A 13,651-nucleotide genomic window follows, 5' to 3' on the forward strand; every position below is an offset into this window, starting at 1 on the left:
TGACATTTCTGTTAATTTTTTTTATAATTTCCTTCTGCACTTTTTGATAAATATTTGGTTTTTTGCTGTCATTTTGACGTTTCTTGTTACGACACAATAAGCAGCTGATATCTTACCGCGGACATTATTCGTAAATTTATTTGGTGAGAAATGAGCCTCCTTAAAAAGGTAATTGAAGGTTTTTCAATTAATATAACTATAATAAACACATTTTCTCATTGTAGAGCGCACAACAGTTGTTGGAAAACACAAATTTGTGTTCTCAAGCAATCGCCGCAACAGCTGCTGCATTCCACACAAGTCCAGTATGCAGTCGCGTGCAAGCTGGTCGATACCGTGTTACGACAAAACGTAATCGTGCACTCACATATGAAATGGCCAACCCTCCCCACTATATTGCACATCGCAAAGCTTGGAACTCATGGAATACGTGTACGTATAAAAATTTTATTATTACAAATACTATATTCTATTTAAATGAATTTTATTTATTGCTTCATACAGCATCTATGTTGGATGGACAACGGGCCTCACAGACAGCCATTGAAGATGTGTTTATGCGCAAGTTCATGACTGGTACCTGGCATGCGCTTATTTTATCCGAAGTGATTATCAAAAGGCAACATAACATGATAAGAATATCTGCCATTGTTCGCCAAGCAATTAGTCCGAGAAAGGTGTACTTCCTTATTGGTTATACTGAAGAGCTCCTCTCGTATTGGTTGCAGTGTCCGGTGACATTGGAGTTGCAAACCGTTGCAGATAAAAAGGATGTTATATTCAAATATATTTAAGTGTTATGTAGACGTTGAAAAGGGATGGGAATAACCAAATATAGCGCAGTCCTGACGAAATTTGTTTATCAGTGTACAGTGATCTCGTTGTGGTTCTTATTACTTTGCCAAGTTTTAATGGCTTTGTTAACTATGGTAGCGTCTTGATCCTTTACCTACAATTAATCGGATAGATTCATATTTATATTAAGTGTCTCAATCGTTTTCATACCTGTTCAATTAGAGTTTTTAAGTCAAGTATTGAGTTGCAACCAAACACATGATTTCTCAGCGTTTTAACTAAATCCAAGAAAACAAAGACAACAATTTTTCTCGAACCGCCACATATTTTGTCCCATACTTTTACTAATGCTGTATCAGTTATGACTCCGGCGAAGCAGGTTACGTACCATTTTTCTAATATTTCCCCTGTATTAAAAACACCCAGTTTCTCTAAGTGGCTGCAATGTAATTATATATGAAATGTTGTTTCTTTTATATTTCGAAAAAAAATATTGCACCAAAACTAACTTATTCAATTCAATGTCCTCACGCTTTAACAGCGTCTGTGTGAGTTCCATTAATTTCGAGCATTCTTGTTCTATTCCTTTTGTGCATGCAAAAAACTCCTTAGCTATCCAATAAGTCTCCACATCATTATCGAATATTTGTAGAAGTACTTTAACAATTTCCATAAAATTGTTATCATCGTCCGGTGGACCGGTTAATGGGTGCAACAGTCGACCATTTTCCAAAAGCCACATTGCCTGCAGCACTTTACTTTTCGGTGAGTTGTTATCGATATATTGCATTTTAGTTACTGCACGGTGCAAGTCCTCGTAAACGGCAGTGCGTTGTAATAATATATAATCCATTGAGTTTTTGTGTAGTGGTAGTACACCAAGTATAATACTCCACAATAGGCCACGTTGTGCCGTAGGTACAGTATAACTTAAACAAAACTGCTTTAATTTTGAGTGATTACGTATATTGTCTTGGAGCAGTTTATTTAGCGATTTCTTTTCCTCAACGGAATAACATCCCACTTTTTCATAATAACTCGAACGGAAATTTCGTTCATCCATTTTTCTCGTCTTTTTCAATTTGATCTTTTAAGTATTTCCGTGCGCAATATCGGTTAAAAATAATTATTTAGCATATTTTTTACTAAAACTATGACAGTTTGGAATCAATTTATTAAAAGATTAAATAGTAAACAATAGAGGTTCGCTATATATATCGATTTATATAAACATAATCATATGCATTCATCGATATAATTACTGATCGATACATACATTTTTTACTGGGTAATCCTGAAATCTAAAAAGAATACAAAAGTAAATTTATATTGCAAATTAAGATAAATAAATTTACAGTTTAATTAGTGCTATCCACAGTTTCTAAGATTGATGTATATATAGGTTCGCCAACTAAGGAGGCCTCAAAAATGATTTTTTTTAAATCGTCTTAATTTGATGCGAATATTACAAATCTGTGAGCGGAAAGTGAACTTTTTCAATAATTCTATTTTTTTTCAAAAAAAAAAAAACCAAAATAAACGTTTTTTTAATTTTTTTAAGACATATGCTTTCGCTGCTGAAAGGAGTTTGGTCCAAAAGAACTATGAACACCCCGGTCTTGGACCGACCAGGGTAATTTTTTTTAAGCGCGGCCAAAGGCCGCCAGTGCGCAGAAATGGTGACTGTTCCATTTCTTCAGTATTTTACAGCTAAGTGATCTGAATTCTGAAGAATTTTGCTGCTACAACAAGATCAACAACTAAGTGACTTGAAATATATGTGCAAAGTGCGTTTAATATATTTGTAAATATATACATTTCATTTTTGAGGTCTCCTTAGTTGGGGGACCTAAACTATACATTTACAAAAAGTAATAAGATATATTGTTCTCCACAATATTTCAAAGAGTCCAAATGTCGAGATTTTTAAAGCGCTTCTATCAATTGTAATAAAAAATATTATTATCCGTATACGACGAAGCTCTGAATGTTCCGAACAACAAAAAGTACTATCGAATTAATGCAACCTTGTGTAAAATAAAATGCAAATCAAACAAGGCTATTGCCCGGCGCTTTCACCGAACGTTCTCAAGATAAACGCAAATGATCATTTGACAGTTGTAGAATTAACGCGAATTTATTTCGAGTATTCCATATAAAATTTGCAGAAAATGTTGAATTTGTCCTGGGAGAATTTAGTTAATTTGTTGCCAATACTTCTATTATCTGTTTTAAAAAACGGCGAGTGTTCTGTGAGTAACAATGAGTACATGAAACGTGAGCATTCATTGATACGTCCATTTCAAGGTAAATGTTTGTATTCTCATTGCTAATTAATTAAAACGACATAAACGAAGAAAAGAATACTAAGGAGTCGACGGTCACCTCAAATTGGTATTTTTCTTCCTTAATAGGCGTTGGCATAAATTTACCATATTGGGATTTCTTAGGTCACACTATGGTGACTAGTAACTATATAAGACTGACGCCGGATTTGCAGTCTAAGAGCGGTGCACTTTGGAATTACTCGGTAAGTTTGTTTTTTCAGCGTGAAAAAAAATATATTTTTAATGAATGTCTTTTCATTGTATAGCCCGTAATGACGCGAAATTGGGAGTTGCATGTGACATTCAAAGTACACGGTAAAGGCAATGAACTGTATGGAGATGGTTTTTCAATTTGGTACACCAAAGAACGTATGCAACCAGGCCTTGTTTTTGGCAGCAAAGATTACTTTTCAGGTTTAGCAGTGATTTTAGATACGTACAGCAATCATAACGGTCCACATAATGTAAGCTAATAGTATATTATATGTTTTACATATTTAAACCTAATGCATTTTTTGCATTTGACTAGCACCAACATCCCTACCTCAGTGCTATGATTAATAATGGCACCTGGACCTATGATCATGATCGCGATGGCACACATACACAACTGGCAGGTTGTGAAGTGCGCTTCCGCAATGTGGACTTTGATACACATGTGAGCATACGTTATGAGAATGATATACTTTCCGTTTCTACGGATATGGAGAATAAAGGTGAATGGAAGAATTGTTTTGTGGTCAACGATGTTGAGTTACCAACCGGCTATTTTCTGGGTCTGTCCGCGACAACTGGTGATCTCTCGGACAACCACGATATACTTGGCGTCAAATTTTACGATCTGGATATAAATGTTTCGGTAAGTAGTGCCGAATTTAATACAATTGTGGCAAACAATTTTTTTCATTATAAATATTTTTCACAGCCAGAAGAAATTGCAGCACGTTCTAGTATTTTACCGCGTGCGAAAACATATGAACCGCCACGCGAACACAAGGACGATCCCAAACCTGGTATGTCGAATGCAAAGATTTTCTTCATACTCTTATTCGGCATGTTGATTACAATCGCTGGTGCCATTTTTGCAATATCCTATTTCAAAGAGAAAAATTCAAGGAAACGTTTCTACTGAACACGTCACACACACACATATATATACTAAGCCCTACTTCCACACACCACTGAGCAGACATCAAGACTTTTTTCGTTAGCAAATAGTTAAAAAAGAAAGTTTAATATAACATCGATAAATTGAAATGAGCAACAATCATGTTTGTTGCAATGAAATTGAATAATTTATTATGTATTTAAATTAAAAAATCTTCTTTGTATTTTAATTTCTAGTTGTTTGACAAATAACTGCAAAGAAATTTTGTTTTAGTCAAAGGAAAAAGTCATGTTCATTGCAGTTCATTTGTAAGGTTACTTTTTTTTTTGTTTATTTATTTTTTTAATTTTTGTACTGCACATTATGCAGTTATTCCATCGATTATTTATACTTTTTTTTCGATATAAATAAATCATACAATTAGCATGAAATATATTATGTAATTGTAAATAAAATATAGAAATGTACAAAAATACCTGCTGTTTTTTAATTGTGGACAAGAAATGCAAAGTATTGGGTTGCTTATCTTTTAAAATATTTTGAGAAAAATCTAGGTGACTAAATTTGTATCAAAGTGAAGTTATAGTGAAATGGAAACAGACGCGTCGCACAAATCAGGTAAATTTTCAACGTCGACAATATTTTATTATCACCAGCGCCAAAACCGAGTCAGTAAAGATTAATAAACTGTAAACAGACAGACAACTGTATTCATATTTGCTCACATTTGTTTGCGGCAGGCAGTTGTAGGCAAATACACATTCATATACACATGTATAAATATATATATTTACACATATGCACATGTACAAAGCAGGAAAATTTATTGCTAAGGAAATGCACTTTTCTTTACGAAAATAAAACCAGGTTTTCGTGTATTTTATTAAGCACTTTTATTACAGGTGTTGTGTATATATATGTATGTACTATAATTTAGTTTTTTTATTTGCTCAACATTTTATTATCGAAATATTACTGCTAGGTATTTAGTAAGTTGTATTAACTGTATTTATATGTTATATGTTTGTATGTAAGAATTTTAATTGGAATTGAAGGAACATTCTTATTACTTAAAAACTTTACTTGTTTATACTGTACGCTATACTGTATTAGCTTGGTCTACACGTTTGTATTTGTATATTTTTCATGGTTATAATTTTTTTAACAAACAGTTATGTATGTATGTATATATAGAAAAATTAAAAAGACCTAAGTTGGTCTAACTGCGAACAGTAGCTCAAATTTAATTTTTAATATTTTTTTTTTTAATTTTTTTTAATATTTGGTTTTGAAAAATTTAATTTTTTACCTTTTGGTGGAAACATTTTTCTTTAAAAAAAAAAAATAATAATATAATTGCTATTAAAATGAATAAAACGGCAGTTGAATAGTTCGTTGAAATTATTTATTTTAAATGTTATGATTAATTTAATGCGCCTTTAATGATTTGCAGCAATAATAATTAAAAGTAAGACTGCTTATACAAATCGTTAAAAGTTCAAGCGCTTCTGTACTGCGTAACGTTTTGTTTATATGAATAAATAATATATAATTTATCGTTTGATTTTTGCAAAAAATGAAGTAAATTCGCATTCTTTATTTGCCTAAGAATCGAAGTACCTGATTTTTTGCGCGGCTTACACATTTTATGCAACAAATTGTAAATAAAGGAGTTTCTGCTGCCAGCATGTAGTTTTTTTTCTAAGCTTGTGACGCTCGAACGCAACGCTCTAACTCGAATTTCATAGAAATAATTTAGAAAGATGCGTTCGAGTGGTGTGTGAAGTGTTTAAACATTAAATAAATTGAGTGTTTAACACAAAAAACAAAAAACATATGGTGGCGAGAAATCTTATAAATATTCTCAGTGTTGTAGAGTTACAAATAAAAAAGACGCTTATAAGGAAAATATGAACGCACAACTATTCAAACTTACATTTTTGTATATATTTATGTATGTATGTAGTTATTGCAATAAACTTAGAAGACGCGCATATTTGTATGTATGTAATTAAGTATAAAAATTCAAGTCTTTAAAATTAACAGCAATTTAAATTAAGCAGAAGACTATATTGGCTTAATGCTAAAGTTACGATTTTTTTTCGAAAATTAAATATTAATATTTGGTTTGTACGAAAAATTCGTTTACACTTATAGTTATTTATTAAGCACGCTAACTAGCAGCAAAGTAAATATATATGTTTGTAGGTATAGGTAAAGTAGTAATAATTTGACTGCAGTCGAAGAATTTGTTAATGCACAATTAGTGAATTTCAAAGGGTGATGAAAAGTAGAACTCAATTTTTTCTAATAGTTTTTCGAAAGAAAAGTTATTTAAATGAGTTATACAAATGAGAAAAAAATGATAGCAAGCATATTTGTAATAATTAATTAAATAAAACATTTAAATTTAAATAAATAAATAAAAGTTTGTAACTTAAATAAACTTTTTTTTGCAATATCTTTTATTTATTTATCTATTACAAACTATAATTAGCAAACATATTTTTTTCAGCGCGGCTAAGTTGATTTTAAGAATTTTTGCAATTAAAAAAAAATGTTTTTGCGTGTAGCTCACATACAACAATTGAAAAATCCACTAATTGTGCACCAAATTTCTGCAGAATATTTTATATATATATATTTTGTTTTTGTATGTTTCTGTTGTACAACAATAAATCAATGTTAAACAGTGGCCTGTAGTATGCACACGAGTAACAGTTAAGCTAAAACTAAGTAAGAAATGAACGAGCCAAAATATTTTAAAAACACTAAGACAATTAATTTGATTTTAATTCAAAGCTGCTTTGCTGAGTACAAGCATCGAAATTGATTTTAAGGAATTTATAAAAAATTAAAAGTATTTCAATTAATTTATGTAAGTTTACACTAATAAATCATTAAAATCCTGTTTAATTTTTCAAAAGCAAACACGTTAGCCCTTACTGAATTCAATTGAAATACAACCAAAGCAGATGTAAGGAAACATGAACTTTGAACACTCGATTTCTAAGCATTTTAATAAAAAATAATTAGAAATCAAGCGCTTCTGTAGTGAAGCAGAACTGTGACTGTAAGACCTTTAATCGGTTTAACACATGAATTTGGAAATTTATCAGATTAAAAATTGAAAAAAACACAATTTAGTAAGAAAAATTAAATCTATTTCAATTTTTATGTCTGATAACATGTGAAATTAAACGTTGAAACCAAGCATTGAATTCAAAAATTCCACAATTTCCGTTATTTCTACTCAGCAAAGCGCCATTGCTGTCTAATACATTAAAGCACGGTATACTAGGTAGTACATCAGCCTTACTCACACATAAATGTATTTCTAATCATATTGATAAGCACAAAAAGCATATTTTTGTTATCGAGTGTGGATAAAAACTTTTCCCTAAACTCCGAAGTAAACGAAGACACGTTTGCTATTACGGAAGTAATTGAATTTTGGCGTTTTAATTTATAGTGAATCATTAACTTAGCGATAATTAACTATCGTTCACTAATGGAGAGTGTTCTAAACTTTTGCTTATCAGCCGGCTGTTAGGCACACTCACACACACAGCTAGATTAAAACGAGTGTTGACAAGACTGTAAGTGTTTTTTTGTTTGACGCAAACTTGTATTACACATATTAGTAATAAAATCAATGTATATTTAAAGAAATGTTTCATTACATATGTATTTAGAACGCAGTTTCTTGCTATACTTTCTTCTGGCATGTACAGTTACGTGAAAGCTTACAAGTGCTCGATAGCCAAAGTGCATGCACATTTATATGCGTTGCATGTAACGAACGTTTACTGTTATCGCTAATCAAAATTCCATGCTTACGCAAGCATTTCATGTATGCTTACATAGATATACATATGTATATATACTGTACATATTTGACTACTTTTGCGCGCATTTATCGCGCGGCGCTGTCCCTTTCTTCGTATTTTCTAAACTATTTTGTAATTTGGCCTACAATGCAGTTAAATGAATCGCCCCCAAGCGAATTGTGTTTAGTGTGATAACATTGCCGTACATTTCGTTAACTTTTCTCAGCGTGTTTTTTTGCTTTTGGTCCTTTTTCTATATATTTACTTCACTACTTTGATTAGATACTAACTTAAAGAGATACTTAAATGCGCTTAAGTGCTTAGTTTTGACTAACTGATTTGATTGATTTGCTAAAAGTCGTTCCAATGAGGGCTGTGGTTATTGTGAGATTGCATTTGGGATAAGTAAAACGCAATTCGCAGCGCAATACATTTATGACGCCGCGTCGCTCAAATATTTTTCCTTAAGATGACTCTCAACGGCGACGCGCAATTTAACTTTTTGCTTTTTGATATTGCGTTTAATTGCACTTTCACGCAAAAGCTTACGTGTTTACTTATTTTCTGCCGCCGCGCTGCGCAACTGACATTCCACTACCGGCTTTGACTGCCACTTTCGGCGGCACATTTTGCAGAGCGCCGACGCCGCCATTCGGCGTGTTATCAAATGTCGAGCTACGTATCAGCGTTTGTTTCTGCTGCTGTGACGCAGCCGTGCGCGCTGCCAAAATTGTTATTGTTTTTGGCGCATTCAGCGCGGGCGACGACTTCGTTTGCTGTGACTTCAACTTACTCACCACTGCCGCTGAGCCACGTGCGATATTAACGCGCGGCGCTTTATATGGTTCCTGCTGCTTGCTTTTAACATCGTTTACGCGTTTCCAAATATTGGCGATGCGGCTTTGCGCTTGATTGATTTTCGCTGCCGCGCTTTTTGTTGCATTCGCCGCCACCGTTGCCGCGGTATCGCGACTGTTTAAGTTCGAGTTGCTGCGCGTTGGCGGCGTTGTCGCAGATACGCGCGTAATGCGTGCCGCGCTGCTGGTCACACGTATGGCCGCATTGCTGTTCGAACGCTGTGGCATGCCGGCGCTTGTAGCCGCGCCGATGGTGGCGGTGACTTTACGATGTTTGGGAGAGTTGGATTTTGTTGCAATCGGTATTTTACGGGTAGTAGCTGGCTGTATGAGCGCTGTGTTGGTTTTAGAGGCGACCGAGGCGGTTGCGCGTTTTGTTGGTAATTTCGAAGAACGCTGTGGGCTACCACCCGCAGTTGTGGCTGACTTTGCTGCACCCGCTACTTTGACTGCCGACACAACAACCGGAACCTGACATGTTGCAATTGTTGGCTCCTCCTGTACAAAGGTACCCTGCCGTTCCAGTGGAGGTGGCGCTGTCGCGTTAGTTTTTGCGTCAGCGTTTCCTTGTGTCTGCGCTTTTTTCGGTGACGCCAAGCGCGAACTGGTCGTCTTTGTCTGCGACGTTGGTGCTATTGACTGCTGCGTCAGCGTTTTATTGGTAGCGACACGTGTCTGCGGCGATATGGTACGCTGGTATTGTATGCTGTAGGGTGAGATGTAGGCGGGCTTTTTGCGGCCGCGCACAATTTTTGCCTGCTCATCAGCGGCAATGGCGACTGATTGTATGTCGGGTAGCTCTATGGGTTTGGCAATACGCGCACGTGCTGGTGTCTTCACTACAGATGAATTCTCCGATTCACTCTCCGCGGATGCTTCTTCTTCTTCACTTTGGTCATTATAGCATTTAATATTATTGTATGCTACTTGTTGTTCATGACGTGATTCTGTGTCGGAATTTTGATCGCATTCCATGCTGGTCAAGCAGTCACCACCATCGGGAGCTCCTCTCACCTCGGTAGCTTCTGCTTCTGGTGCGGATTTCGATGTACGAATGGGCATATTTATGAATTTGAACTTTTGTGTCAATTCACGTAGCGAAGACATACTTTCCGAAGGGCAATCGTCTGTGGACGTCAAAGAATACGGTCCGGCCGATTCATCCGCGCTTGCGTTGATCTCTTGCGCTTCCAGTTCATTGCTTGTGATTGTGGTTGTCGTTGTTGTTGTGGTTTCAGTTGTATAGACAATTGTTTGTGTTCGATAACGTTCGGCATCTGCACGTCGCCGACTGCTGGAGCTGCAGTAGTTCCGTAACATTAAAAAGTAGTTCCGTAACATTAAAAATTTAGATACAAAAAAAGTGAATTATCAGCGCTAATTTATAAAGACGCCTAAATGTAGGCAACATTGTTTTTTAATTAAAAAAGGAATTTACTTGAAGACTCAAGTTTCAAAGTTGAACTTATTAAAGGGTGTAAAAAGATTCCTGGCATTACGTGTTAAAAACTCACCTGCCGTTAGTCGTACCCTCCGTTTCGATGATTTCGATTTGCAACGTCTCGTCTGCCATTTGTGCCTCATTAAATTCTAAACGCCGGCGTTCCTCCTCACTCACTGCCGCATTGGAGGATATTGTGTAGGTGCGATAGCGATCCTTGGCCACTTTACGTTTCTGTTTAGGCGTCAATGTGCGTTTTTCACCATTCGACGGCGTTGGTGAAGCAGCCGACTTTTGTGGCGTCGACTCGGCAGAACTGAATTCATAATCATCTGTTGGCAGTGGTGTACTGCCGGCGCCACTATGGAAAGAATTTTCTTCTGCATCCATATCGTGTGGTATGGTTTCGCAGCAACTTTGCAGAGTAACGGTATTATCATCATAGTCCGCACACTCCATTTGTCCACCCGCCGCTGTCTCATAATTCGAGGCAGCCGATAGAGTAGTAGCCAAGCTGCATTCGCCGTCTGCCACCTCCGATTGTATGCTTGCCACACTTATCATGGAATCCAACAGTTCGTCCATTAGCGATGGCGGCTTGATGTTCTCCAACATATTACAACTGGAATTTACGCTTTCCGCGCTGCCGCTAAGGTGTGCGGGCAGCTGGCCCAGTGCGCGTTTCGCCACCAAACCATGCGGTAGTGACTTACGAGGAAACTTCGGTGAGCGCAACATCATTTGTGGACTCTGCGGCGTGCTACCGCTACGACGTTGCAACACACCAAGCGAATGGTATGTATTCGACTGTGACTCCTGCTGGTAGTAGCCAGACATGTTGAGCGACTCCATACCCGAAGGTGGACGTATGTTCTCCAAATCCAAACTGTTGATGCTAAATGTCAAATCGATGCTTTCATCATCGTCTGCACTTACACTGCCGCCATGCTGTAGATTTTCAGCTAAGGCGCGCGCTTCAATGGCAATGATAGTGGAGTTTGTCATTGCAGCAGCAGCAGCGGCGGCGGCTTGTGCTGCTGCGGCAGCCGCATTGCTGTTACTGCCATACAACATATGATGGCCACCTAGAGAAAGCGCAGCTGATTGTACAGCACCGCCTAGCTGGAAGTTTATGCCGCTACTGGCGGTCGACTCTTGCGTTGCATTATAGCATGGTATATCTAGGCTGCGACCTTCATTCACTAAAGTATCGGTTTCGGTTTCCGTTTCCAATGAACTGGGTTGTGTAGCGGTTTCAGCGCGCTCAAGCAACAACAGCGACGGTTGCGGTTGTTCCTCATTTATTGGTGTAATTTCGGCAAAATCATGCAAATCCTTGTGGTCCGCCTCGGTTGCCTGATCTGCGTCATCATCATCGTCTTCATCGTCATAATATAATGAAGCAACAACAGGCGCTGTGACGCTGACGCTGGGAAACGAGACATCATCATTGGGACAAGTGTCCTCGTTCCACGTGTTGTTGGAGTTCGAGTTGCCGCCTATGGATAAACTCGTGCCAACAGATGTCGCACGCTGTTGTTCAACGGCATTGCATTCCGCAGCCACATTGGTGGCGTTGGTGCGTAGTTGTTCGGCTGAAGAGACGAACTCTAACGTTAGCCGCTCCACGGACTTTAACATTAAATCGGGATCCTTGTGTTTTTGCGATGTGGTAAGTGGCGGTGAGGTACGCGATTGACGCATCTCCAACGAGACTGTGGTTTCTATAATGAACGACTCATTCGAATCGTCGCTGGTCGTAGTGTTGTCCAGCGAAGTAGATGGACTATTTAATTCGTCTGGTTCCAGCTCATGCTCTTGCTTATACCCAGTATTGTTCGTTATCTGTTCGGTTCTTGCGTTCGCGTGATTTGGAAGATTTACGTCGTTGAGTGCTGTGATGGTGGTGGCCATCGCTGGATTTTTTACTGCGTCTATGATGTCGACGCTGTTGGTGTCCCTCACTTCCCAACAAATCACGCTGCTGCACGTGTTGTTGATGTCGTTGTTGCTGTTGGTGTTGTTGCTGATGGTGGTGCAATTGCTGTTGTAGCCGGTGTAGTTCGTCTTTGTTACGTCTGGAGCTGCTGTGCTGTGCACATTTGAGGATAAAGTAGCCACGTGTGGGTGACACAGCGCCCGTGCAGCTGCAGACGTAGCCAGCACGTTTTTTGACCCGGTCCCAGTGCTGTGACTGCCATCGCCCGTATTAAATATTGGCATAGACATTGTATGTGCGCTATTGTCGACAGCGTATCTGCCAGCAGACACAGCAGCAGCAGCACTACCTCCCAGACTGGCGCTGCCGGCACCACTGCCAGCGTTGCTGCCGATCTTCTTCGAAATGCCGGTGTTGATGCATTCCAGCAGTAATTTTTCGTCTTTGCGTTCGCGTTCGCGTAAATGGCGATTAACCGTTGTGGTTGTGGCCGGTAATGCTGTGGACGTATTGGTCGGCAATGGCGTTGCTTTCGTTTGCGGATGCAATTGCAGCGGCAACGAATCGAATTGTTTCAAATTTGGATTCGATTGCGTGGTGCTGCTGCCACCGCGTCGATTATTCATTAGATGCTGACGGCGATGGTTGCCAACTTCACGTGTAGGCTTATGCATTCCGGTGCGTATGCACAGCTCAAAGAGTGATTTGGCTTGGTTATCATTGGAGTCACTTGAATCCACCGAACTGTACGAGTCATTGCCATTTTGATAACGGTGTGTTGTGCTGGAAGTGTGACCGGCACTGCGGTCGGTTGTGTGCTTTTGTTGCTGTCGTTGGTAGTGTCGTGCTGTGGCACTCGAATTTAAAGAGGATGACGAGGTGGCCGCATTGATGGGTATGGGCTGTGAAGCGGATAGTGATATGCGCTTGTTGCGATTGTTGTTGTTATTGTTGTTGGTAGACGATGTGCTACTAAAACCAAGATTCGATTTGGGTCTATTGCAACCAGCGGCAATAGCCTGTGACGGGGAGCAAAAGTAAGAAAATAGCATTCAAAGTTTTATTATAATTTTGGCTAAACTGGATATGCATTTAATTCATTGCTCACCTGACTTAACAAGTTCGTATCGTCTTCAGAGTCGATGGACAGCGAACTAAGCGAATCGTCCTGCCATTTTTGTTCCATGCGCGCACCCGCGTCTGGCGCCACAGATGTTGCCGGCGGAGCCTCTGCAGTCGCAGGCATGTTCGGAGAGTTTTCAGCGCTGGAGTTAAAGAATCGGAAAATTATGAAAGCCTTTTTTGATAATCTAAGGAAATGTATTATGCGCAACAATGCTTGAAATATTAAACA

The 13,651-nt window shown here is 38.2% G+C and overlaps 4 protein-coding genes across 6 annotated transcripts in view; 2 read left to right on the forward strand and 2 right to left on the reverse strand.

Annotated features, from left to right (window-relative positions):
- The first annotated feature begins 29 nt into the window (after nucleotides 1-29).
- Nucleotides 30-876, forward strand: mRpS24 (mitochondrial ribosomal protein S24). Its single transcript, XM_014232469.3, has 3 exons — nucleotides 30-168; nucleotides 225-432; nucleotides 505-876. The coding sequence occupies exons 1-3, from the start codon at nucleotides 151-153 to the stop codon at nucleotides 792-794; spliced, it is 516 nt and encodes a 171-aa protein (XP_014087944.3). The 5' UTR covers nucleotides 30-150; the 3' UTR covers nucleotides 795-876.
- TBC1d7 (TBC1 domain family member 7) lies at nucleotides 428-2,000 on the reverse strand. The gene is made up of 3 exons (XM_014232468.3): nucleotides 1,305-2,000; nucleotides 1,006-1,234; nucleotides 428-949 (listed from the first exon to the last, which is right to left on the reverse strand). The coding sequence occupies exons 1-3, from the start codon at nucleotides 1,856-1,858 to the stop codon at nucleotides 863-865; spliced, it is 870 nt and encodes a 289-aa protein (XP_014087943.2). The 5' UTR covers nucleotides 1,859-2,000; the 3' UTR covers nucleotides 428-862.
- An 872-nt stretch (nucleotides 2,001-2,872) lies between these two features.
- Nucleotides 2,873-4,705, forward strand: LOC106616025 (vesicular integral-membrane protein VIP36). The gene is made up of 5 exons (XM_014232471.3): nucleotides 2,873-3,102; nucleotides 3,210-3,325; nucleotides 3,389-3,586; nucleotides 3,652-3,981; nucleotides 4,048-4,705. Exons 1-5 carry the CDS (start codon nucleotides 2,967-2,969, stop codon nucleotides 4,252-4,254), a joined length of 987 nt encoding a protein of 328 aa, XP_014087946.2. The 5' UTR covers nucleotides 2,873-2,966; the 3' UTR covers nucleotides 4,255-4,705.
- Nucleotides 4,706-5,613: 908 nt separating this feature from the next.
- Apc2 (Adenomatous polyposis coli 2) overlaps nucleotides 5,614-13,651 on the reverse strand; it is a 29,481-nt gene continuing 21,443 nt past the window's right edge. For all 3 annotated transcript variants that reach the window (XM_070105649.1, XM_036358568.2, XM_014232496.3), the window contains exons 4-6: nucleotides 13,406-13,562; nucleotides 10,432-13,316; nucleotides 5,614-10,217 (exon numbers count right to left, since the gene is read on the reverse strand). In XM_070105649.1, coding sequence (XP_069961750.1) covers nucleotides 8,618-10,217; nucleotides 10,432-13,316; nucleotides 13,406-13,562 — 4,642 coding nt within the window. In that variant the 3' untranslated portion in view covers nucleotides 5,614-8,617. The remainder of the gene's footprint in view (nucleotides 10,218-10,431; nucleotides 13,317-13,405; nucleotides 13,563-13,651) is intronic.

Source organism: Bactrocera oleae, chromosome 2 (genome assembly GCF_042242935.1).
Source record: "Bactrocera oleae isolate idBacOlea1 chromosome 2, idBacOlea1, whole genome shotgun sequence".
Taxonomy (NCBI): domain Eukaryota; kingdom Metazoa; phylum Arthropoda; class Insecta; order Diptera; family Tephritidae; genus Bactrocera; species Bactrocera oleae.

What these genes read in the sequence shown, in the direction of transcription:
- mRpS24 (XM_014232469.3), top strand. An exon ending in TTGGAACTCATGGAATACGT is followed by an intron (nt 433 to 504) that starts GTACGTATAAAA and finishes TGCTTCATACAG; the next exon opens with CATCTATGTTGGATGGACAA.
- TBC1d7 (XM_014232468.3), bottom strand. Translation starts at nt 1,858, where the DNA reads ATGGATGAACGAAATTTCCGTTCGAGTTATTATGAAAAAGTGGGATGT. An exon ending in GAGGACATTGAATTGAATAA is followed by an intron (nt 1,235 to 1,304) that starts GTTAGTTTTGGT and finishes ATTACATTGCAG; the next exon opens with CCACTTAGAGAAACTGGGTG. An exon ending in TAAAAACTCTAATTGAACAG is followed by an intron (nt 950 to 1,005) that starts GTATGAAAACGA and finishes GATTAATTGTAG; the next exon opens with GTAAAGGATCAAGACGCTAC.
- LOC106616025 (XM_014232471.3), top strand. Translation starts at nt 2,967, where the DNA reads ATGTTGAATTTGTCCTGGGAGAATTTAGTTAATTTGTTGCCAATACTT. An exon ending in ATCATAACGGTCCACATAAT is followed by an intron (nt 3,587 to 3,651) that starts GTAAGCTAATAG and finishes GCATTTGACTAG; the next exon opens with CACCAACATCCCTACCTCAG. An exon ending in ATCTGGATATAAATGTTTCG is followed by an intron (nt 3,982 to 4,047) that starts GTAAGTAGTGCC and finishes TATTTTTCACAG; the next exon opens with CCAGAAGAAATTGCAGCACG.